This window comes from Bos taurus, chromosome 5, assembly GCF_002263795.3.
Source record: "Bos taurus isolate L1 Dominette 01449 registration number 42190680 breed Hereford chromosome 5, ARS-UCD2.0, whole genome shotgun sequence".
Lineage (NCBI taxonomy): Eukaryota > Metazoa > Chordata > Mammalia > Artiodactyla > Bovidae > Bos > Bos taurus.
In genome coordinates this window covers 11,222,572-11,246,948 of record NC_037332.1, presented here as the reverse complement: position 1 = coordinate 11,246,948, position 24,377 = coordinate 11,222,572, and the positions used below count along the sequence as shown (strand labels likewise).

Here is a 24,377-nt window from a genome sequence, read left to right as displayed (position 1 = left end):
AGAGCCATGAATTCATAATTTGCTTTCATTCAGCATGTTAAAAATCTTGAATAACAATGCCTTTTCCATGCATCTTCAGAATTCTCTTGTTGATTAATTTTTCTCAAGACAGTGAGAATTAGAAGCATTCTTAATGACATCCAGGTGTTTGGCTGATTCTCTGATCATAGATATTTAAATTTCTTTGCCTTCTGTCTTTACTCAGTTGCCTTTCTTTCATCTCCGATTTCTAGCTGCAACTACTTCCCCAGATTCCTCAAACCTATGCATTCAACTAGAGGCAAACAGATAAGAAGTGACCAGGGTCTCAAGAAAGAAACATTTTAGCAAAAAGTGCGATTTGCTTATGTAACCCTAAACTTCTTTCTGCTACCTCTGAGCAGACTGTTTGTTTTCTTTTTTCTTTTTTTATTTGGGAGGAGAGGGGGCTGGTTTAAAAATTAAAAGCTGCAAACGTTAACATCCCGAGAGATTTTATTTAAAAATCTACAATTCTAGCTTCTTTTGAAAAGATCATGATTAGTAACCCTGGAACCAAAGCCATACAACTGATAAGAAAGAGCTGCAGTTGTCCCTAAAACAGGGCACTTGCTTTCTAGTCCGTCACAGCATCACCCATTTCTTCATTTGTGGTATCTTTGTCAATTGTAAATTTTACTTAGGCATGATCTACTGTGTCTACCAATTTAAGATTTGAAATCAGTCCTTGTGAAAGAATAGCTAATCTATCCAGATCTGTTTAAATTTTCATCTTCTATATGTAGTAATTGGAGAAGAAAATGGCCACCCACTCCAGTATTCTTGCCTGGAAAAATCACATGGACAGAGGAGCCTGGTGAGCTGTAGTCCTTGGGGTCACAAAGAGTCAGGCACAACTTAGTGACTGAACATGTATAGTAATTGAGTGAACTGTAGATAATTCGATTTTTTTGTAGTTTGAGCATTTTTCCATAGGTTCAATATTCTTGCAAATAATGTGATAAATTGCGATTTCATTCAATTTTCTTTATTCAGTTCCACCCTCACTTCAGCTTCTTAGAGGATGAAGCATCTGCTTTCTAACCTAGGGCCATTTTCTTTGCATATTTAAAGAATAATTAATGTTTGTATTTTTTTTTTCTATTTACAGATTGTACAGAAAATATCTAGATCTTTAGATAACAACAATTGGCATAGCTTTACCATAAGCAAAATTATCTCAAGACAAAACAAAAATGTAGTTGAGTGCCCTCATTTTGTAGCTAAAAAATATAGTGCACTGTGGGACTGGGAAATTCTCCTTGCTGTTCAGTAGCATTTTACAATCAACACCTCTCCCCTTTTCAGGATATCGAATCCCTAACAGGAGGGCTGACTGGTTCTAAGGGGGCTGATCCACCGGTAAGTTAGATTCTTCATTAAATTTAACTATTGACAAATTGAATTATGTACATACCAGATCATCAGGATTACTTGTATACAAGTGGTTGTACAGGTAACTTTTTCGAATAGGTTCTTTACAAACGTTATAGCTATTGCAATAACTAATTAAAAATGTGAACTTGCTTCGAGGTGTCATATGGTCTTTTAAAAAGTTTTAATAATTCATAAAATTCATCCCTATATTGACTCTAAAAATAAGAATGAAAGCTTCATCAGAACGTATAAACACTTTGCATCCTACTAATGCGCTACAACATCAGTTACAACATTTTGGAACTTGAGAGTTTATTGTTTCAAATAAGTGTATGATTTTGGTTGCAATATACTTTCTTGTTACTGATGGAAAAAAACACAATTTTTTTCAGGCCATTTTTTTCACAGTGTTGATTCTTGATATCATTTCTTTCCTACTTTACCCAGGAAATGCATGAAAATTTTAGAAGAGTATTATTTTTAGACAATAACAAGAGATTAATAGTCTGGTATTGGAACACTGTAGTCTTTTCTGTGATGTCTGATCTCAGAAAACATTCAGTAAAGTAACATTCCTGTGATTTCACGCTTCAGGCACAAACAAGTTCATGGCACTATCTCAAGTGATAAAATTCAGTGTATTTCAACAGATAGCCAATGTATAATTTTTTTTTTCTTATCACTGCTTCCTTTTCTCTTAGCTCTGTGAGGTTTAATGTGAAACACAATCCTGTGTTATCAATTTTCAGCTATACTTCATCTAGGCATCTACCTGAAGTCCATAATTAAATTAAGACATGACTGAAGTGTTAAAGAAAGCTAATTGTAGCTTTTTCTCTCCTGTCTTACTCTCATGTATCTCCTGATGTTGTCTAATCTTTATCAGATTCCTCCTAAAGTAGGCTACACAACGTATTTTAGTCCATTCCTGTCCTTTTAGTTTCATTGTCTGAATTTATGCAGAAAGAAAAATGTATTTTCTTCAGATAGCTGCTTAAATTTAGTCCCTGAACCTATTATACTGAAGCATAAGAAAAGATGAAATGTAAGTCAGCCCAGCAAGTATATTATGACAGGATTTTTGGCCAGTCCTATCCACCTCCAATTTGATTGTTTACTTCGCTGCTCATTTTCTGGAGAAGGCAATGGCATCCCACTCCAGTACTCTTGCCTGGAAAAATCCCATGGACGGAGGAGCCTGGTGGGCTGCAGTCCATGGGGTCTCAAAGAGTCGGACACGACTGAGCAACTTCACTTTCACTTTTCAGTTTCATGCATTGGAGAAGGAAATGGCAACCCACTCCAGTGTTCTTGCCTGGAGAATCCCAGGGACAGGGGAGCCTGGTGGGCTGCCGTCTATGGGGTCGCACAGAGTCTGGACACGACTGAAGCGACTTAGCAGCAGCAGCAGCAGCATAGCAAGTAGTGGAGGTCCCTGCTTCTGTGATGCAATTCCACCCCGCTGCTTTGCATTATGTTTGTGTATAGCATTCCCCTTTTATTAGAAGAATAAGTCCATTCCCTTTAAAATACCTCCCCTCACTGTTCACTGATTCCTGAAAGAATTCTGCAATTAGAGATAAGTTGGTTTTAAGAGGATTTGTCTCCTGTTCAAAAATAAACAAAAGACCTCTCTTCTACATGTGGCCATAAAACTCTTACCTGCTATTTTCATGTTAAAATAAGTTAATCACATCCTTTCAAGACGGCAAATTACAAAACATGGAAGATTGAGCCAGCATTAAAGCCCTCGTTATTAAAAGAAGCCACTGTAGCCAAAAGGTCACAGAAAGGAAAGTTGATGACCTGAAGGCAAACTTAACCAACTTCATTTCTAAGCGCTAAAGTGAAGTGAACATGTGTCTGTGTTTTATACTACACATGTTTGTCTTCTCTTTGGACATAATTTATAAAATCATGAGGATAGAGGGTCTCTCTTGGCATCTCCTACCATGAAAATGTGTTTATTTTATAACATTTTGTAGAGTGGAAATTCATCACACAAATGTCATTGTATTTAAGAGCTTAGACAATCTAGGGTGTTAACAGTGTACATATATTTACTGTTTCCCACTGTTAAAGAGATATCCAAAGCATATTACCAAGAGCTATGTAATAAAATCACTTTTTAATATTCTATATAGCTTATAAAAGTAGTCCAGATATGAAGGTGAAATGATAATAATGTCTACAGTTGCTTCAGTCATTTAAGACTTCGAATTGAGATACCGTTTTTGCACCCAGAGTAGAAAACTGAAAGTCAGATTAAATCATACATAACCTAAGTGCATTTGAAGTTTCATATTACTTTTTTCTTTCTTTAAAAAGGGTCTTTATAATAGATTTTCTAAATACTATTATTCATTATCCATTTCTAAAATTATGTATTTTTAATAAATGTTTACCGTGTATTACTAAAGCCATTCTGTGTTGAAATTTTCATTGGTAAGAAATTCAAGGTCTTATAATTTTTGCTCATTGAACAGAGTAATATAAAATGTTGAATGAATGATCTCTCACAGGAATGCATAGCTGTGGAGTAATAGCTTTACCAGTGTAATAGAAATACCAGATACATCTTTAAGTATGAGTGTATTTAAAGCTTGAAAAATTTTCTGTGAATGGATATAAATATTATTTCTGAAGCATTAAAAAAGAGAATGTTACATTTTTTCATATAGCAAGCATATATAAAAATTTTTGTCAAATTTGCAAATGTGTTTATACATTTGCATATCTGGTAAGAATAAATTTGTGTAACTCTAGGAATTTAGTTTGCATTGATATTTTTAACTCTAAATGTTAAGGAGGTATTCTGAAAATTCAGTAGTCTCAGTTGTAATTCTAATAATGAAAGGAGACTGGTTCATTCATTATTTTCAGGGAACAAGTCAAGATGTTTTATAATGGTTTTCTTCTGAAAAGAATTTTGGGAAGTATGTTTTTAAATCATAAACTGGACAACCATTGTTGCTTCATATAGAACTTACAGATTTTTCTAAACAACACAATTATCTTAGACAAAATGTCTTCTATCATTGAGAAAAATATTGCCTATTATGTTAACTTAAAATTATCTTTGAAAAATTGTATCAGATATTTTATATTCTGCATATATTTTTCATTCACAAAAATTAGACCACAGATTAACCTCTAATGTAAGCACATTGCATATATTCACATATAGACATAAGTAAACTTCTTAACAGTAAAAAATCTGCCTGCAACATGGGAGAGCCAGGTTTGATCCCTGGGTTGGGAAGATCCCCTGAAGAAGGGAATGACTACCCACTCCTGGATTCTTGGGGCTTCTGTTATAGCTCAGATGGTAAAGAATCTGCCTGCAATGCAAGAGACCCAAATTCAATCCCTCGGTCAGGAAGATCCCCTGGAGAAGGGAATGGCAACCCACTCCAGTATTCTTGCCTGGAGATTTCCATGGATAGAGAAGCCTGGCAGGCTACAGTACATGGGGTTGCAGAGAGTCAGATGTGCTGCTGCTGCTGCTGCTGCTGCTGAGTTGCTTCAGTCGTGTCCGACTCTGTGCGACCCCGTGGACAGCAGCCCACCAGGCTCCTCCGTCCCTGGGATTCTCCAGGCAAGAATACTGGAGTGGGTTGCCATTTCCTCCTCCCAGTCAGACATGACTGAGTGACACACCCATATAAAATAAAGGGAAGACAAATAGATCATTAAAATGTCATTATTAAATTAAATAGTGCTTTTTAAATACACCATTTCACCATATTGTTTTAAATTTTAAATATTAAAAGTGAAAAACTTGTGAAATGTTAGATGTCAGGAATGTCTCACATTATCAAATTGTCAGGCCCTCAAGCCAGCCGATAGGAAGGTCAGGATAAGATCTAAACAACTCGGTTTCTGATGGCCAAGGGGATTTTGATGCTGAAAATCAGGTACAAAGCATAAACGGTTCACCTGCTACACCAGCTGAACCTTGTATCTGGAGAGCTGAGGCTATGCAGGACCATGTAGAATCAGCAGTATGACAGATCTCTGTCTTGTTTTGAGCCCATGAGCCAACGAGGCAGAGGTTTTGGCCACCCCTTGGCCCAAAAGCTCGGTACGTCTAAGTCTGCAGGGGAGATTTAGTAGCTAAGCTTTGGCCACAAAAGTTAAGTTTAGTGATATAGAGCTAAGCAGACTAATGTACACAATGAGAGGAGTTTCTCTTTGTCATTTGGTTTAAGAAATGTTCTTACTATTTATATGCTGATATAAACCAGCTATTCACTTTCTTATTGTTTCTGATTATTTTTAAGAGTTAATATGGACAAAATCTAATAAAGAATAATGTGAGAGAAACCCTAGACAGACTATGTGAAACAAATTTCTGAGCACACTGGTCAAATGTCAAAGTGTCCTGATAGTTCAGAGTGCTATGACCAGTGTTTGAATTAAGTCCACGTCATTGCCTAACCCAGGACTTAAAGAGCAGTGCTGCTGGGGCTATTCAGCTCCTCCCTTAGTTTCTTTCTGTTTGTTACCTTGGCGGAATAAGATCTATACATTTGCTTCCTACACAACTTAGTGTTTTAATTTTTCTAAGCTTCCTTTATTCAAATGCTACTGCTTCTCTTTATTTCTAGAGTATGGTGAATAAGTGACTATCCATCTAATCTGTATCCTTAGCTTGATATGCACACTGTCCTGAACATTCTCCATCTGTATTAATTTTTTTCCCACTGTGGAAGCAGAATTGTACATTCCATATTTTTGTACTTTCTGTTCTCTTTTTAATGGTCTTCCTGATGGTTCTTAGCAATTTGAGTAAACACGCCACAGGACTTAAAACCAATTCATTTTCCTGAGGGTGCTGTTTAGATCAGGTTATATATTTTTCAGATTGTAAATAGCATTAAAATTTTAAAGTTTCCAAACTGATTTTAATTTGATTATTCAAAAAATACCAATGTTCTAATCACTTGCTTCAAAAGATAAGGCAATGCAAAATGTGAGTTTGAATTGTGATCTAATTTAATTCTTTCACCTTGAACATTCTATTGCTTTATTACTTACTTTCATGTCCTATTTGTTTAGTCAGATTTCAGTGTATATTTTTTTTTCTTACAAAAGTTTATTCTTAAATGTACAATAGGTTCCAAGACAACACTTCATTCTAGCTATAGGTGGCAACAGATATTATGGCAGGGAATCCAGGTGTTTAAATAGAAATGGAACTAAGGGTCATCATTGCCTCAGGCACAAGGAACAGCTTACTTTTTGCCAGATTTCTTAATTCCACCGGTGGCCAGGGGGCCTTTCCCCGCGGCCTTTGCTTTTAGCTCCTCAAGTTTCTTCTGCTCCTCTTTCTGCTTCTGCTTGAATGCCTCATCTTCCTCGTCCATCTCCTTGGCTTGCTTCTTGGGCTGCTTCAGGGGCTTCTTCTTGCCACCTTCACGGCCCGACATGGCGCCTGCCGCCCCTTCCCCAGACCCTGCCACCGGAAGCAGTTCAGTGTATATTTGAGTGTACGCTGTGTGCTAGACGTTTACTTAGATTTTGGAAATACTGTGGTAAGCAATTCACAGTTTCTTTTTTCAGCATCTTATAATATAGTTAAAGAGACAGGTTGGTAGAATAATTACAATGTAATGTAAGCACAGGTTGAAATGAAAGTAAGTAAGACGATCATGTAATCCAAGTTGGGAGTAAGAGGTGGCTGGAGGATCAAAGAAGGCAAATAAAAGAAAACAAAGTCTAATTGTAGAATGAGTTGAAGTTTTCCAACTGAAAAAAGTCAAGCATGGAATTTTAAATAAGGAAATACTATATGTGTAAGTGAAAAATTAAAAAATAGAGTGGCTAGGGCAATGGAACCCCACTCCAGTACTCTTTCCTGGCAAATCCCATGGACGGAGAAGCCTGGTAGGCTGCAGTCCATGGGGTCGTGAAGAGTGGGACACGACTGAGCGACTTCACTTTCACTTTTCACTTTCATGCATTGGAGAAGGAAATGGCAACCCACTCCAGTGTTCTTGCCTGGAGAATCCCAGGGACAGGGGAGCCTGGTGGGCTGCCGTCTATGGGGTCGCACAGAGTCGGACATGACTGAAGTGACTTAGCAGCAGCAGCAGCAGCAGCATATGAAATAAGCTGGAGGATGGTAGGTGGTGATGAGATAGAAGGTAAAAGATAACTCAGGGCAAGAGGAAGCAATTCCATGGAAAAACATTGAGCTCTGTACTAAAGAACATGAGGACCCGTGAAAGTCTTTAAATAGGAGAGTCACTTAATCAGCTCTGTCCTTTAGAAACATTTTTCTGGCTCTACTGAAGAGAGATTTAGAGAAAAGCTGAAGCAAGAAAGCCATTGAAAGAGGCTCTTACAGTCATCCCAAGGACAGATGATACAAATCATCATGGTGACTTTTTTTTGGTCTTGTCCCAGTACATTATAAAACTAATTGAGGCACTATCTCAGGGGAAAGTCAACATTTTATTTTGTTAAAACATTAAATTTTTAGTTTGAGCCTATCAAGTGACAGTGAGAATGGAGAGGAATAAACTGATTCATGAGCTATTAAGGACTTGATGAACACAGGGATAGGTGGTTGGTTGGAGGGAGGAGAATAAAACTTCAGGCTGAATGAGAATGAAACATTCAGGCAGACTTTGAACTTTCTAATTTGGCAATTTAGTGAATAAAGGTACCATACATAGAGACAAGAATCCTACTGAGTGGAGCATTTCTGGAGAGGGGATTCTGAGTTCAGTTTTTCATACATTAAATTGAGGTATCAGAGTTGGGAATATATAAATGATTTTGGAATTTAAAGGTCAGATATTATTTATAGTCACTGATTTGAACATGTAGAATAGTTAGAATAGTTGAATAGAACATGTGAAATAGTTGACAAAATATTGGAGCTGATGAAATCTCTCCAAAAAATGTATTCTTTTTTTTTTTGAACTAATAACCAAAATTCATCTTTTTAAAATTTATTTTTAATTGGAGGAAAATTGCTTTACAATGATGTTTTGGTTTCTAGCATACAGCAATTCAAATCAGTCATAATAATATATTTATCCCCTCCATCTCGAGCCTCCCTCCCCTCCCCCTGACCCACTCCTCTAGGTCATCACAGAGTATCAGGCTGGGCTCCCTGTGTTATGTAGCCCAGCCCCTTCTCAAGAGTTGTCTGTTTTCCACATGGTAGTGTATATGTGTACTTCTTTCTCAAGTCCAATCGTCTCCTTCCCCTACTGTGTCCACAAGTATGTTCTCTACATCTATATCATCATTGCTTCCTTGCAGATAGGTTCATCAGTACTTAAAAAATGTATTCTTAAAGAGAAGATAAGAGAATTCAGAATAAAGCCCTGAGTAAGAAAAGTATTTAGAGATCAGAGGAAAAGTAAAGGTAAGAGGAAGAAAAAAAGAAAAAACAGAGATGATTACAAGGAAAGAATACCAGAAAAATGTGCAGTTATGCATGCCAAGGTCACAAGAGGCTGGCGAAAAGGATTTTTAGCAGATTCATGATGTTGAGAGGGTACAGGATGGGGAACACGTGTATACCTGTGGCGGAGTCATGTTGATATATGGCAAAACCAATACAATATTGTAAAGTTAAAAAATAAAATTTAAAAATTAAAAAAATAAATAAATAAAAGAACCTCTCTGGAAAAAAAAAAAGAGTTCAAAAACAGAGTGCCCCATTAAAAATTAGCAATAAGAGGATAAAGGGTGGTCTGCTATTTAGCTGCTAAATCTTGTCCAACTATTCTTCTCTTCTTGTCTAACCCCATAGACTGTAGCCGCTAGGCCCCCCTGTCCATAGGATTTCCCAAGCAAGAGTACTAAAGTGGGTTGCCATGTCCTTTTCTAGGGGATCTTTCTGACCCAGGAATCAAATCTCTTTCTCCTGCATTGGTGGGTGGATTCTTTACTACTGAGACACCAGGGGAGCCCAAAAGGTGTTCTGCTGCTGCTGCTGCTAAGTCGCTTCATTCGTGTCCGACTCTGTGTGACCCCATAGACAGCAGCCCACCAGGCTCCACTGCCCCTGGGATTCTTCAGGCAAGAACACTGGAGTGGGATTGCCATTTCCTTCTCCAATGCATGAAAGTGAAAAGTGAAAGTGAAGTCACTCAGTCGTGTCCAACTCTTCACAACCCCATGGACTGCAGCCTACCAGGCTCCTCCATCTATAGGATTTTCCAGGCAAGAATACTGGAGTGGGTTGCCAATGCCTTCTCCGAAAAAGTGTTCTAGGTGAGAGTAATTATAGTGGAGTAACTCAAGTAGGATCTAGTTCATTTCCAAGGCAAACCATTCAATATCACGGTAATCCAGTCTATGCCCCGACCAGTAACGCTGAAGAAGCTGAAGTTGAATGGTTCTATGAAGACCTATAAGACCTTATAGAACTAACACACAAAAAAGATGTTCTTTGCATTATAGAGGACTGGAATGCAAAAGTAGGAAGTCAAGAAAAGATGTCCTTTGCATTATAGAGGACTGGAATGCAAAAGTAGGAAGTCAAGAAACACCTGGAGGAACAGGCAAACTTGGCTTTGGAGTACAGAATGAAGCAGGGCAAAGGCTAATAGAGTTTTGCCAAGAGAATGCACTGGTCATAGCAAATACCCTCTTCCAACAACACAAGAGAAGACTCTACACATGGACATCACCAGATGGTCAACACCAAAATCAGATTGATTGTATTCTTTGCAGCCAAAGATAGAGAAGCTCTATACAGTCAGCAAAAACAAGACCGGGAGCTGACTGTGGCTCAGATCGTGAACTCCTTATTGCCAAATTCAGACCTAAATTGAGGAAAGTAGGGAAACCACTAGACCATTCAGGTATGACCTAAATCTAATCCCTTATGATTATACAGTGGAAGTGAGAAATAGATTTTAAGGGACTAGATCTGATAGAGTGCCTGATGAACTATGGATGGAGGTTCCTGACATTGTACGGGAGACAGGGATCAAGACCATCCCCAAGAAAAAGAAATGCAAAAAGGCAATATGGGTGTCTGAGGAGGCCTTACAAATAGCTGTGAAAAGAACAGAACTGGAAAGCAAAGGAGAAAAGGAAAGATATAAGTATCTCAATGCAGAGTTCCAAAGAATAGCAAAGAGAGATAAGAAAGCCTTCCTCAGTGATCAGTGCAAAGAAATAGAGGAAAACAATAGACTGGGAAAGACTAGAGATCTTTTCAAGAAAATTAGAGATACCAAAGGAACATTTCATGTAAAGATGGGCTCAATAAAGGACAGAAATGGTACAGACCTAACAGAAGCAGAAGATATTAAGAAGAGGTGGCAAGAATACTCAGAAGAACTGTACAAAAAAGATCTTCATGACCCAGATAATCACAATGGTGTGATCACTCACCTAGAGCCAGACGTCCTGTGATGTGAAGTCAAGTGGGCCTTAGAAAGCATCACTACGATCAAAGCTAGTGGAGGTTATGGCATTCCAGTTGAACTGTTTCAAATCCTAAAAGATGATGCTATGAAAATGCTACACTCAATATGCCAGCAAATTTGGCTGACAGTAAGTCAGCAGTTGCCACAGGACTGGAAAAGGTCAGTTTTCATTCCAATCCCAAAGAAAGGCAATGCCAAGGAATGCTCAAACTACCAAACAACTGCACTCATCTCACACGCTAGAAAGTAATGCTCAAAATTCTCCAAACCAGGCTTCAACAGTACCTGAACTGTGAACTTCCAGATGTTCAAGCTGGATTTAGAAAAGACAGAGAAACCAGAGATCAAATTGCAACATCTGCTGGATAATTGAAAAAGCAAGAGAGTTCCAGAAAAATAACTATTTCTGCTTTATTGACTATGCCAAAGCCTTTGACTGTGTGGATCACAATAAACTGGAAAATTCTGAAAGAGATGGGAATACCAGACCACCTGACCTGCCTCTTAAGAAGCCTATATGCAGGTCAGGAAGCAACAGTTAGAACTGGACATGGCCAGGTTTGGTGCATGATATAGGATGCTTGGGGCTGGCGCACTGGGATGACCCTGAGGGATGATTTCGGGAGGGAGGTGGGAAGGGGGTTCAGGATGGGGAACACATGTACACCATGGCAGATTCATGTTAATGTATGGCAAAACAAATAAAATATTGCAAAGTAAAAAAAGAAAAGAAGAACTGGACATGGAACAATAGCTGCTGCTGCTGCTGCTGCTGCTGCTGCTGCTGCTACTAAGTCGCCTCAGTCATGTCCAACTCTGTGCGACCCCATAGATGGCCTCCTACCAGGCTCCCCTGTCCCTGGGATTCTCCAGGCAAGAACACTGGAGTGGGTTGCCATTTCCTTCTCCAATGCATGAAAGTGAAAAGTGAAAGTGAAGTCACTCAGTCGTGTCCGACTCTTAGCGACCTCATGGACTGCAGCCTACCAGGCTTCTCCATCCATGGGATTTAACAGGCAAGAGTACTGGAGTGGGGTGCCATTGCCTTCTCCGATGGAACAACAGATTGGTTCCAAATAGGAAAAGGAGTACATCAAGGCTGTATATTGTCACCCTGCTTATTTAACTTATACGCAGAATACATCATGAGAAATGCTGGGCTGGAAGAAGCACAAACTGGAATCAAGATTGCTGGGAGAAATATCAATAACCTCAGATATGCAGATGACACCACCCTTATGGCAGAAAGTGAAGAACTAAAGAGACTCTTGATGAAAGTGAAAGAGGAGAGTGAAAAAGTTGGCTTAAAGCTCAACATTCAGAAAACTAAGATCATGGCATCCAGTCCCATCACTTCATGGCAAATAGATGGGGAAACAGTGGCTGACTTTATTTTGGGGGCTCCAGAGTCACTGCAGATGGTGATTGCAGCCATGAAATTAAAAGACGCTTACCCCTTGGATTGAAAGTTATGACCAATCTAAACAGCATATTAAAAAGCAGAGATATTACTTTGTCAACAAAAGTCCATCTAGTCAAGTCTATGGTTTTTCCAGTAGTCATGTATGAATGTGAGAGTTGGACTATAAAGAAAGCTGAGCACCAAAGTATCGATGCTTTTAAACTGTGGTGTTGGAGAAGACTCTTGAGAGTCCCTTGGACTGCTAGGGGATCCAACCAGTCCATTCTAAAGAAGATCAGCCCTGGGTGTTCTTTGGAAGGACTGATGTTGAAACTTAAACTCCAGTACTTTGGCCTTCTGATGCAAAGAGCTGACTCATTTGAAAAGACCCTGATGCTGGGAAAGATTGAGGGCAGGAGGAGAAGGGGAGGACAGGGGATGGCTGGATGGCATCACTGATTCAATGCACATGAGTTTGGTGAACTCCAGGAGTTGGTGATGGACACAGGCCTGGCGTGCTGCAGTTCTTGAGGTCCAACGAGTTGGACACAACTGATCGAGTGAACTGAATTGAACAATAGGAAGATAAGAATTGGATTCTGCTGTTAAGGAAATAATTGCAAAGAGTTTAATTATGAAGGAAGTGAAAAGAAATAATAGCCAACATTAGAGATGAGCTTGAGAAATTGTTTTAAGGAGAGAAAGTTTGAGTGTGTTGAAGCCCATAGAAAGCTCATAGAGAAGGAAAAGAGTTTTTGAGACAAGAGAAATTAATAGGTCACTGGATGAAGCAGAATAAGATGGACTCCAGGGCATGTTATATAGAAAGAGCAACATCAGTTCAGATGTGAAATAAGGGTAGAAAAAATTATGGAAACTGATGCAAACATTTTTTTTTTTGGCGGGGGGTGGGGGGTGGCTCTTATAAAGCTGAGATAGTTTCCATTGAATGGCTTCTATTTTCCCCACATTGTAAAAAAGAGCTAATTAGCTGACAGTGGTGGGGAGATGATGAGTTAAGATAGTTCAAGAACATAGAGAAGATATATTTAGCCTTTGTGGATTGCAGAAGAACTATGCAAACCATAGATGGATTAGTGGAAAGTGTTAGGGTCTGCTTGTTGTAGGTAGTGAATTTGTACTGGTTATAAATATGTAAAGCTGTGTTTGCTTTTGCTTCAACAGTGCTCTGTAGCTCAAGTATGGGACAGGGGAATGCCTGCAGTTATTTTGATTTCAGATTGTTGTTCTGACAGGCAATTACTGTGGAAGACCAATGAAGCAAGGTAATTGAAAGCATTAGCAAGAATATCATAAAGTCTAAGCTGAGTAAGAATTGCAGTGAATATAGGAAAGGATCTCAATAAGTTGAGAAACCAGTACAGTGAGGGTAAGGTGTTACAAGAGAGTAGGATGCTTGATTTAAGCACTATAAGACCAAAACATTCCCAGGTGCTGTTAAGATCCAGATTGTGGTCATGGAAATAGATGAAGTATAGAGGGCATGAAGTTCATTGGAACTGATGACATCAAGGAACTGAGAAACCAGTTTGATGGATTATTTATGTGGACCCTGCAATCTTTTTTACCCATATTTACTCCCTTGATAATCCTAACCTATTTTACAGTTTAAGTGCCATCTAGACACTGATAATTGAATAATTTACAGCTCTAGACTGATCACTTCCCTGAACTTCAGACTTGTATAATCCAACTAAATATTTGACATACCTATTTTTATATCCAATAGAAATTTAAAGCATAATGGATTAAAAACTGGAGCTTCTGGTCTTCTCTGTCAGTTTCCACAAATCTGCATTTTACCCCTAAAAATGAATGTCTATTTCATACCACTATTTCCAAAAGTCAAAACCTTAGAGTCATCCTGTAGGTTTTGTCTTCATAATTTATTCATAATTTAACCAATTTTCACCACCCCTACAAAATTACTGCCCTGGTATGAATCACCATACTTTCTCATATATCCTTTCTCAGCGAACGAAGCAAGATAAATTTCTTAGAATATGTCAACTCGTGTTACATCAGGGCTTAAATCATTGTTGGCTTCCCATCAGAATAAAATTCCCAAAGCCCGTGGGGTAGTTTCTAAGACCCTTCATGACTCCTCTCCTTACAAAGTCTCTAGGAACTCAAGTCGTAGCTTCCTTTCCATAGTTCATTCCACTCTGATGGCACCAACGAGTTTCTAGCCCTTTACAAGGGCATGCTGTTGCCATTATTCCTTCTGCTTACCGTGATGTTTCCACAGATACCTGCTAGGCCTACTCCCTCACTTTCTTTAGGTCTCTGTTCAAAAGCTACTTTATCAGAGAGATCATCTAATATTCTTTTCTCTGCTCCTATGTGCTTATTGTTTGTTTTCTTGCTGGGAGAAATATCAATAACCTCAGATACGCAGATGACACCACCCTTATGGCAGAAAGTGAAGAGGAACTAAAGGGCCTCTTGATGAGAGTGAAAGAGGAGAGTGAAAAAGTTGGCTTAAAGCTCAACATTCAGAAAACGAAGATCATGGCATCTGGTCCCATCACTTCATGGGAAATAGATGGGGAAACAGTGGAAACAGTGTCAGACTTTATTTTTGGGGGCTCCAAAATCACTGAAGGTGGTGACTGCAGCCATGAAATGAAAAGACGCTTACTCCTTGGAAGGAAAGTTATGACCAACCTAGATGTAATATTGAAAAGCAGAGACATTACTTTGCCAACAAAGGTCCATCTAGTCAAGGCTATGGTTTTTCCTGTGGTCATGTATGGATGCGAGAGTTGGACTGTGAAGAAAGCTGAGCGCCGAAGAATCGATGCTTTTGAACTGTGGTGTTGGAGAAGACTCTTGAGAGTCCCTTAGACTGCAAGGAGATCCAATCAGTCCATTCTAAAGGAGATCAGTCCTGGGTGTTCTTTGGAAGGAATGATGCTAAAGCTGAAACTCCAGTACTTTGGCCACCTCATGCGAAGAGTTGACTCATTGGAAAAACTCTGATGCTGGGAAGGATTGGGGGCAGGAGGAGAAGGGGACGACAGAGGATGAGATGGCTGGATGGCATCACCGACTCGATGGACGTGAGTCTGAGTGAACTCTGGGGTTGGTGATGGACAGGGAGACCTGGCGTGCTGTGATTCATGGGGTTGCAAAGAGTCGGACACGACCAAGCAACTGAACTGAGTTGAACTGAAGTGAATTATAATAAAAGCTCCGTGTAGTTAGAGACTGTCTCATTTGTTCACTATTATATTGCAAAGATCTGGAAGAATACCGGTCATATGACTCCATCAATGTATATTTGCTGAATGAATAAGAACACAACTCAGACACATGATATATATGATCATATTTGTGTGCTTAATGTAATAACTCTAGCAGAATACTGCATGGTGAAAGGGATTGAGCCTGTTATAATAATTCTGGAATCAGATTACATGAGTGTACTTCACAATATGTTAGTGGTAGCAGGAATTAAAATAGTAGAGAATAAAAACCTTACAAAGGCAGTATTAGTAGAATCTTCCAGTGGGAAAAGATTAAGGACTCAAGGGTAACTTCAAATATTGACCATTGGGAAACATAATGGCAATGCCAAAGCATAAGGATATATTTGGATACTGAATATCTTATTTGTCTCATTTAATATCACTAAATATAATCCCTTTGAAAGCAGAAAATTCTGTCTGGTTTATAACTATACACTTCAGTGAACAAATGAATGAAGAAGAATCTAGTAGGTCTTCAGACAGAATTAATGTGAATCAGGTATTGAAATTTTCAATAAATAAGAGAGTAAAAGAAAAGAAATGGAACTTTCATTGGTGGTTTAAAGTTATACTTAGGGCCTCAGAGCATAGTATCATTGGTGGTAAGTATCTCCACATTGTATGGAGTAGTGCTAGACATACTCAGCACGCATGCGTGCTCAGTCACTAAGTCGTGACCCCATAGACTGTAGCCCACCAGGCTCCTCTGTCCATAGGATTTCCCAGGCAAGAATGCTGGAGTAGGTTGCCATTTCTTTCCTCCACATCTTCCTGACCCAAGGATGTAACCTGGGCCTCCTGCACTGTAGGCAGTTTCTTTACCACTGAGCCACCAAGGAAGACCATACTCACCATAGACTTGTTAATTAATAATTACAGTAATGTCAGTACTGCCACTGTGAATCACCACCTTTAGCCTCTCTAAGTGGTGACCAGACAGGACTTATTAGCAGAATTTCAGCTGGTAAGAATTGGTGCAGAGTTTTAACTCTCATGATAAAGAGAAGGGTGTGCTTCTCCTAAGCCAAATGAGAATGGACCCAGAGCAATGACTCGTGGAAGAAAGCAGTGCTATCTCTCTTTGGATATTTATTCAGCAGCTACATCAGCAGGCAATTCCATGGGATATAAGGCAAGGGGGAAAAAATTAATGTGTATCCCTTAGAGTTTGGAGATACACATAACAACTGAATCAGATGTTTGCTTCCTCTATGCAAATATGGATAAGGGATAGGAAAGGAAGAAGTCAATAACTTCATTTTAACTATTTAATTTATTAATATTTTAGCTAGTCAGAATAGGTACTTAAACTATTAGTGTCATAAATATGTAGCAACAATAATGAAAGTTCATATACAGGGATTTTATCATGAGAGAAATGTAATGCTCAGTGTAAATAATACCAGAAGATTTACATGTTAGGTATTTTCCTGTTTATTAGTGCTTTATTGATTAGACCAATTTAAATATATGTATTTCAACACTAATTAATTAGAGGGTACCTTTGATCATGGTTTCCTGTATTCAAGGATTTGAATCATCTTAAATATGAAAGGGAGCAAAAAAGATATGAATTATAGATTAACATCCAAAGGTTGCATTAGAATAACACTGAATGTGGAGGCATTTTTTTTTTTTTTGAGATCTCTCAGAATATTGCTTCACTGGTGTTTTAATAGGATAAGAGACATTTTAGAAATGGTTTTTCTATTATGGGTGAAGTTATATGAGAAGCTGACAGTAATAAAACAACTTATTAGAAATAAGGGTCATGTAACTTACTATTAATTTCTTATCAATCTATAAAAATAAAGATATAGTACTTGAAATTTAGGCAAAAGGGAGCAATGTGATATATGAGGCAAAAGCAACATGTTAATGAAAAAGGACATAGTAAAATAAATTAGGAACTTGCATTATTGCAAAATATATTATTTTTGTTAATAATAAAACATTGAACTATATATTAATATATACTCAGTTTTCTGATCATATAAAGCTTAATATGAATCATTTTCATTTACTTATGTTTGTTCCTTAAAAGCTATATAATAATTCTGTCAAAAATAGTAATATACTTTCAATTATAGATATTGTACATGTATTATGTTATTTCCCTAGTTGCTTTTCTCTTTCTCTTTATTTTTATTATACAGGAATTTATTTATATATGTGTATATTTATATATATATACACACATTTAACTGTGTATATACATACATATTTGTATATATATACATTTTAATATATATTTCACCCTACAAAAAATGGGATCTTTTTTTAGTTTCTTGACTAAACAAGGGGCTGGTTTCTAATTAGACTGTTCTTATCCAACATAATAAAGTGGAACTATTTTTATTCTTGATCAAAGATGCTTATAATTTAGGATGTTTATCTGAAAAGACAGATGGATGAATACAGCTTTATGCATGTAACTGCTCATTAAAATGTGAAACATATAAAATAAAAATAAAGTTTTATTTAGGAAACATATTTGTAATGCCTATTATGTGTGCAATACTATTCTCAGCACTTGAGAAGAAATGAAAGATACTAATTAAGCTCTATAGATTTTTGTACTTTAACTGGTTAGCAGTTGTTTCTTTTCAAAACATGATTGATTAGTGTAAAAATGGTACATAGATAAATAATTGCTTTTCTTTTAAATGGAAAGAACCATGGTAAGTGTGTTTGGGGGATTTTATTTTTACTTTTTGTAAGACTTATTTTGAGAGGTGAATGTTGAACCAAATCTTGAAGATCTAATTTGCATTTAATTAAAACCTTTATTTTCAATGGAAGGAATTAAGGGTCTGTCTTTCTCTTGTATCCAAAAATAGTTCAATTCTGTAGACTTCGGCAACTCATAAAACTGACTATATACAGTATATCAGTTTAAATGTAATTACTGAAGCTTAGAATATAAGATTTAAGGGGTCTGGGGTATTTTTAAACTATATATGTTTTTATTTTTTAGGAAACCCCAGACACCCTCCATGTGCCTGTGCAGCTTAATGGCTAAACACCTGTTCGGCCTCAATGAGATTAGGCTTCAGGCCAAGGGTTGTTTGGCTCTTCTCTAATAGAAGAGTCATAACTGCAAACAGTGAAAGTGAAAGTCACTAGGTCGTGTCTGACTCTTTGTGACCTCATGGACTGTAGTCCATGGAATTCTCCAGGCCAGAATACTGAGAGGGTAGCCTTTCCTTTCTCCAGGGGATCTTTCCAACCCAGGAATCAAATTGGGGTCTCCTGCATTACAGGTGGATTCTTTACCAACTGAGCTATCAGGGAAGCCCATGACTGCACACAGCTGGCTTTCTTAAAAGGAGGTCTGGTGGGCCATTTCATATAACCTGAGACAATAGGATTTGCACAGATTTAGGGCTGCTGCTGCTGCTCTCCCGGGGATCCCAATGAGGTGATACTCCACCTCCTCTGGGAAAATGAGAAATGAGCTCATTTTCTGAGGATTTTCCCTTTTCTACCATTCAGTTCAGTTCAGTACAGTCACTCAGTTGTGTCCAACTCTTTGCGACCCCATGAATCACAGCACGCCAGGCCTCCCTGTCCATCTCCAACTCCCAGAGTTTACTGAAACTCATGTCCATTGAGTCGGTGATGCCATCCAGCCATCTCATCCTCTGTCGTCCCCTTCTCCTCCTGCCCCCAATCCCTCCCAGCATCAGAGTCTTTTCCAATGAGTCAACTCTTCACATTAGGTGGGCAAAGTATTGGAGTTTCAGCTTTAGCATCAGTCCTTCCAATGAACACCCAGGACTGGTCTCCTTTAGAATGGATTGGTTGGATCTCCTTGCAGTCCAAGGGACTATCAAGAGTCTTCTCCAACACCACAGTTCAAAAGGATCGATTCTTTGGCACTCAGCTTTCTTCACAGTCCAACTCTCACATCCATACATGACCATGGGAAAACCATAGCCTTGACTAGATGGACCTTTGTTGGCAAAGTAATGTCTCTGCTTTTGAATATGGTGTCTAGGTTGGTCATAACTTTCCTTCCAAGGAGTAAGCATCTTTTAATTTCATGGCTGCACTCACCATCTGCAGTGATTTTGGAGCCCCAAAAATAAAGTCTGACACTGTTTCCACTGTTTCCCATCTATTTCCCATGAAGTGATGGGACCAGATGCCATGATCTTCGTTTTCTGAATGTTGAGCTTTAAGCCAACTTTTTCACTCTCCTTTTTCACTTTCATCAAGAAGCTCTTTGGTTCCTCTTCACTTTCTGCCATAAGGGTGGTGTCATCTGCATATCTGAGGTTATTGATATTTCTCCCAGCAATCTTGATTCCAGCTTGTGCTTCTTCCAGCCCAGCTTTTCTCATGATGTACTCTGTAAATAAGTTAAATAATCAGAGTGACAATATTTCTACCATTAGTATTCATCAAAACTTAGCGGGGTTAGAAACTGCAAACTCGTGGCTCCCCTTTTGCCTTATTGGGCTTCCAGAGGAGGCAGCATAAAGCTTCCTTGTCTTCTGGTCCTGTGTAGGAACTTGTGCCTCTATGTGAAAGAATACTCATCCGGAAGGAAAGCAACTTACTCTAGCTACTTCCCAGTAAAGATTATCTTTTTCAAATGAACACTCACGGAAACATGAATAAGCAAAATGTAAATGCTGAAATTACATGCATATGCTTATTTTTCACTTAACATTAGTTGCAACCACCAAAGGCACTTTAAAAAGGAATCTGATTATATGTTCATAATAAAGTTAATATTATACAGAATTCTTACTTTTCAAATAAAATCTGTGTTGTGTTAAGAACACCACATAATAGGAATCTGCCTCAGAGATGTATGATAGGCTATTAAATTGTTTTTGTAAAGATATATGAAGTTATTGGTATATGATTATAAAGTTATAAGTATTATGGGGGGGAAATGGACTTCCCTGATAGCTCAGCTGGTAAAGAATCCTCCTGCAATGCAGGAGACCCCAGTTTGATTCCTGGGTCAGGAAGGTCCACTGGAGAAGGGATAGGTTACCCACTCCACTATTTCTGGGCTTCCCTTGTGGCTCACCTGGTAAAGAATCTGCCCACAATTTGGGAGACCTGGGTTCCATCCCTGGGTTGGGAAGATCCCCTGGGGAAGGGAAAGGCTACCCACTCCAGTATTCTGGCCTGAAGAATTTCATGGACTTTATAGTCCTTGGATTCACAAGGAGTTGGACACAACTAAGCAACTTTCACTTTCACTTCATAGGAAAAATAGAAGAGTTATAATATTAAAATTTAATATTTGTCCAAAAACATTCATCAAGCTTCCCTGAAATTTGCAAAATTATCTTTTGTCTACATAATACATTCTCCAGATATTCTTTTGTTTTACTCATAGGAATATTTTATATTCTTATTGGAGTATGGTGGAAAGTTTTGTGGTAATGCTAATTTTTCTTCTGTTTTTCCTTTTCTTCATCATAGATTAAAATGAGTAATCCACAACTGACTATTTTTTCTTCTAGGAAAAACACTTTTTGCAAAAAAAAAAAAAAGAGAAGTTTAAAATCTTAGTATTCATATCTAGAAACACTAAGTTTCATTAAATTCGTATGACCATTCTCTAAAAGGCCAGATAATTCATTAAAGTTTGACATTACAAACAAGATCATTATTCTAACTTTTAAGTAAATGTATGTAAGTAATTACATTAAATATAAGTGAAAAATAGTCAATGTGAAATAAAGATCGTCAGAAAAAAGTTTTTAAAGTATATGTAGTTTGTAAAAGAATTCTAAAATATAGAAATGAAGGTTGAAACCAAAATGATAGAAAAGGCATACCATAGAAAATGAGGTGACAAAATAAAGCAGGTATAACTACATGAATACCAGAAAGTGTAGTCTTTTATAAAGAAATACTAAATATAAAAAGAGAAACTTAAATATAAAAAAATGGTATACCAGGAAGATAGAAATTTTAAATGTTTATGTACATGATAACAAACACTTAAAATATATAGAAAACAAAAATTAGCAGAAATAAAAGGAGAATAAAAATGTCCTCTGTCATGGTGGAACATTTCAATAATTCTTTCAATACCTGACTGAACAAGAAGATAAAAACTGTAAAGATAATGATAATTTGATCAGTGTGATAAACTTTTCCTCAGTAATGTATAAAGAATTTTGCATTTTATTTCCCCAAACTGAACAAATATGGGTCTTACAGAAAGTTCAAAAAATTTTGAAGACATGAAATCATACAAAGTATGTTCTTTTATACTATCAGAATTACACTAGAAATATAAAAATGAAGTTAAAAGTGATAAATAGGAAGTACATAAGTTTTTGGAAAGTATGCTTTATATTTCTAATTAACTCATGGTCAGAAAATTCAAAGTAAAAATAAGAAAAAAATGTTGAATTCAGTGATATTGGACTACTACATACTGAAAAATCTTAGGATGAAGTTAGTGTCACCCCACTCCAGTACTCTTGCCTGGAAAATCCCATGGATGGAGGAGCCTGGAAGGCTGCAGTCCATGGGGTCGCTAAGAGTCGGACACGACTGAGCGACTTCACTTTCACTTTTCACTTTCGTGCATTGGAGAAGGAAATGGCAACCCACTCCAGTGTTCTTGCCTGGAGAATCCCAGGGATGGGGGAGCCCGGTGGGCTGCCGTCTATGGGGTCGCACAGAGTCGGATACGACTGAAGCGACTTAGCAGCAGCAGTGCCACTTAAAGACATATTTATATCATTAATATAGATTAGAAAAGATTAAGGCCCCAAATCAATGATCCAAGCATTATCTCAAGAAACTAGAAGTAAAACAGCAAGTAAAACCTAGGGTTTAGAGAAAGAAGGCAAAAATGAAGCTGCTGCTGCTAAGTCGCTTCAGTCGTGTCTGACTCTGTGCGATCCCATACACGGCAGCCCACCAGGCTCCCCTGTCCCTGGGATTCTTCAGGCAAGAACACTGGAGTGGGTTGCCATTTCCTTCTCCAATGCATGAAAGTGAAAAGTGAAAGGGAAGTCGCTCAGTCGTGTCCGACCCTTAGCGACCCCATGGACTGCAGCCCACCAGGCTCCTCTGTCCAAGGGATTTTCCAGGCAAGAGTACTGGAGTGGGGTAAAAATGAAGCCAGCAACAAAAATTAATAAAGTAGAAATATTTAATATAGAGTATAAGCAAAGCAAAACTTTTTTTTTAAAGAATTAACTGATTATTCCCTGGTGGGTTAGTAAAATTTAAAATAATGGAAGTTTGAACACAGTTTATGTGGGTTCATTTAAAACTGTAGATGAAATGAGAAAATTCCTAAGCAAGCACATCTTAACAATGTTAACCCCCAAAATAAAACAGTACAAATACTTTGTATGAAAGTAATGGAATCTTCAATTTAAAAAAAAAAATCTCACAAAGAGAAATCCAGGACAAGATGGCTTCGCCTGTGAATTATGTGACCATTTAAGAAAGGAATTGTACTATTAAAGTTCTAAGAGAAGAAGCACTTCTCAAGTTGTTTTATGAGGTATATCAGTTTCCTATTGCTATATAACGGATTAATACAATCTAATAGAATTAAAGGAGCTTCCCTGGTGGCTCAGTGGTAAAGAATCCACCTGGCAATGCAGGAGGTTTGGGTTTTATCCCTGTTGTCAGGAAGATCCCCTGGAGAAGAAAGGGCAGCCCCCTCCCGAGTTCTGGCCTGTAGAATTCTATGGACAGAGGAGCCTGGCAAGCTACAGTCCATGGGGTAGCAAAAGAGCTGGACACAACTTAGCAACTAAACACACACAATAGACTCAAAACAACACACATCTTATCTCAGTTTGTGGGTCAGGAGTCTGAGAATAGCTTAGGGGACTCCTCTGTTGAGGGTTCTAACTGGTTGCAGTCAAGTTGTGGGCTAAGTGATATTATTATATGTACATGTATGTATATGTGCATACACATATATAGACATGCATATATATATACGTATTTTATTTAATTAGACGCAAACTGTAGGCCCTGTAATGCTCAACAGTGGCCCTCATATTCATCCCTTTTGTCAACCCCCTGCAGTTGCTCAAAAAGAGGGTTTTATGGAAGGAATGAACATGGAAGCCAGCTTTGGATCTGTCTGTGATACAAGGCCAAAAAAACTTAAAGCAAAACACGATATATTAACTTAAAATGTTGGCTAGTTAAATGAAGCAATGCATAAGGTATGACATCATGGTACATCAGGAAGACAAATTTTAAATATTTATGTACACATTTATGTATACATGTTGCTCTATGTCTTCTCTTATATTTGTACATTTAGTGTGTGTGTGTATATATATATGTATGTCCATATATACATATGTATTTCATATGATACATTTAAATATAGTATTGAAATTATAGATGTTTGGCTGGTGTTGTGAAGGAAACAACAGAATGGAAGACAAGACAAGGATGTTTTCTCTGAGGAAGTGACTTCAATAAAGAAGAGTAGTAGATGAATATTTGGGCAGATGTAATAACCTGAGGAGTGTAGTGGGTTAAATAATGTCCCCTTCTAATTCATGTTTACGCAACATCTTGGAATGTGACCTTATTTGGAAGTATAGTCTTTATAGATAGAGCTTAGAATTTTGAGATGAAAACATCCTGGATATAAAGTGGGCTCTAAATCCAGTCGTTAGTGTCCGTATGAGAAGAGGAGAGCACATAGAAAGACACAAAGGAAAATGCCTTGTAAAAATGGGGACAGGGTTTGGAATTTGGCACCTATAAATCAAAGACTACTAAGGATTGCTGACAATCACCAGCAACTAGGAGAGAGTCTAGTTAGAATAGATTCTCCTTCAGAATTTCCGGTAATTTGATTTCAGCCTTCCGGCACCCAGAACTATGCATTTCTGTCATTTGAAGCTACCAAGCTTTTGGTCATTTATTATAGCA

The 24,377-nt window shown here is 37.9% G+C and overlaps 2 protein-coding genes across 12 annotated transcripts in view; one reads left to right on the top strand and one right to left on the bottom strand.

Moving 5' to 3' along the window:
• Positions 1 to 24,377, top strand: part of PPFIA2 (PTPRF interacting protein alpha 2) — a 502,235-nt gene that overhangs the window by 102,980 nt on the left and 374,878 nt on the right. For 7 of the 11 annotated variants that reach the window (XR_009494446.1, XM_059886824.1, XM_059886822.1 and 4 more), the window contains exon 3: positions 1,327 to 1,380. The exons of the other annotated variants lie outside the window; for them this stretch is intronic. Coding sequence is in view for 6 of the 7 variants with exons in the window: in XM_059886824.1 (XP_059742807.1) it covers positions 1,327 to 1,380 (54 nt within the window). In the remaining variant the exon portion in view is untranslated. The remainder of the gene's footprint in view (positions 1 to 1,326; positions 1,381 to 24,377) is intronic. 11 annotated transcript variants of the gene reach the window in all.
• LOC112446645 (translation machinery-associated protein 7) lies at positions 6,466 to 6,861 on the bottom strand. Its single transcript, XM_024992399.2, has one exon. The coding sequence runs from the start codon at positions 6,825 to 6,827 to the stop codon at positions 6,633 to 6,635; it is 195 nt and encodes a 64-aa protein (XP_024848167.1). The 5' UTR covers positions 6,828 to 6,861; the 3' UTR covers positions 6,466 to 6,632.

What these genes read in the sequence shown, in the direction of transcription:
- LOC112446645 (XM_024992399.2), bottom strand. Translation starts at nt 6,827, where the DNA reads ATGTCGGGCCGTGAAGGTGGCAAGAAGAAGCCCCTGAAGCAGCCCAAG.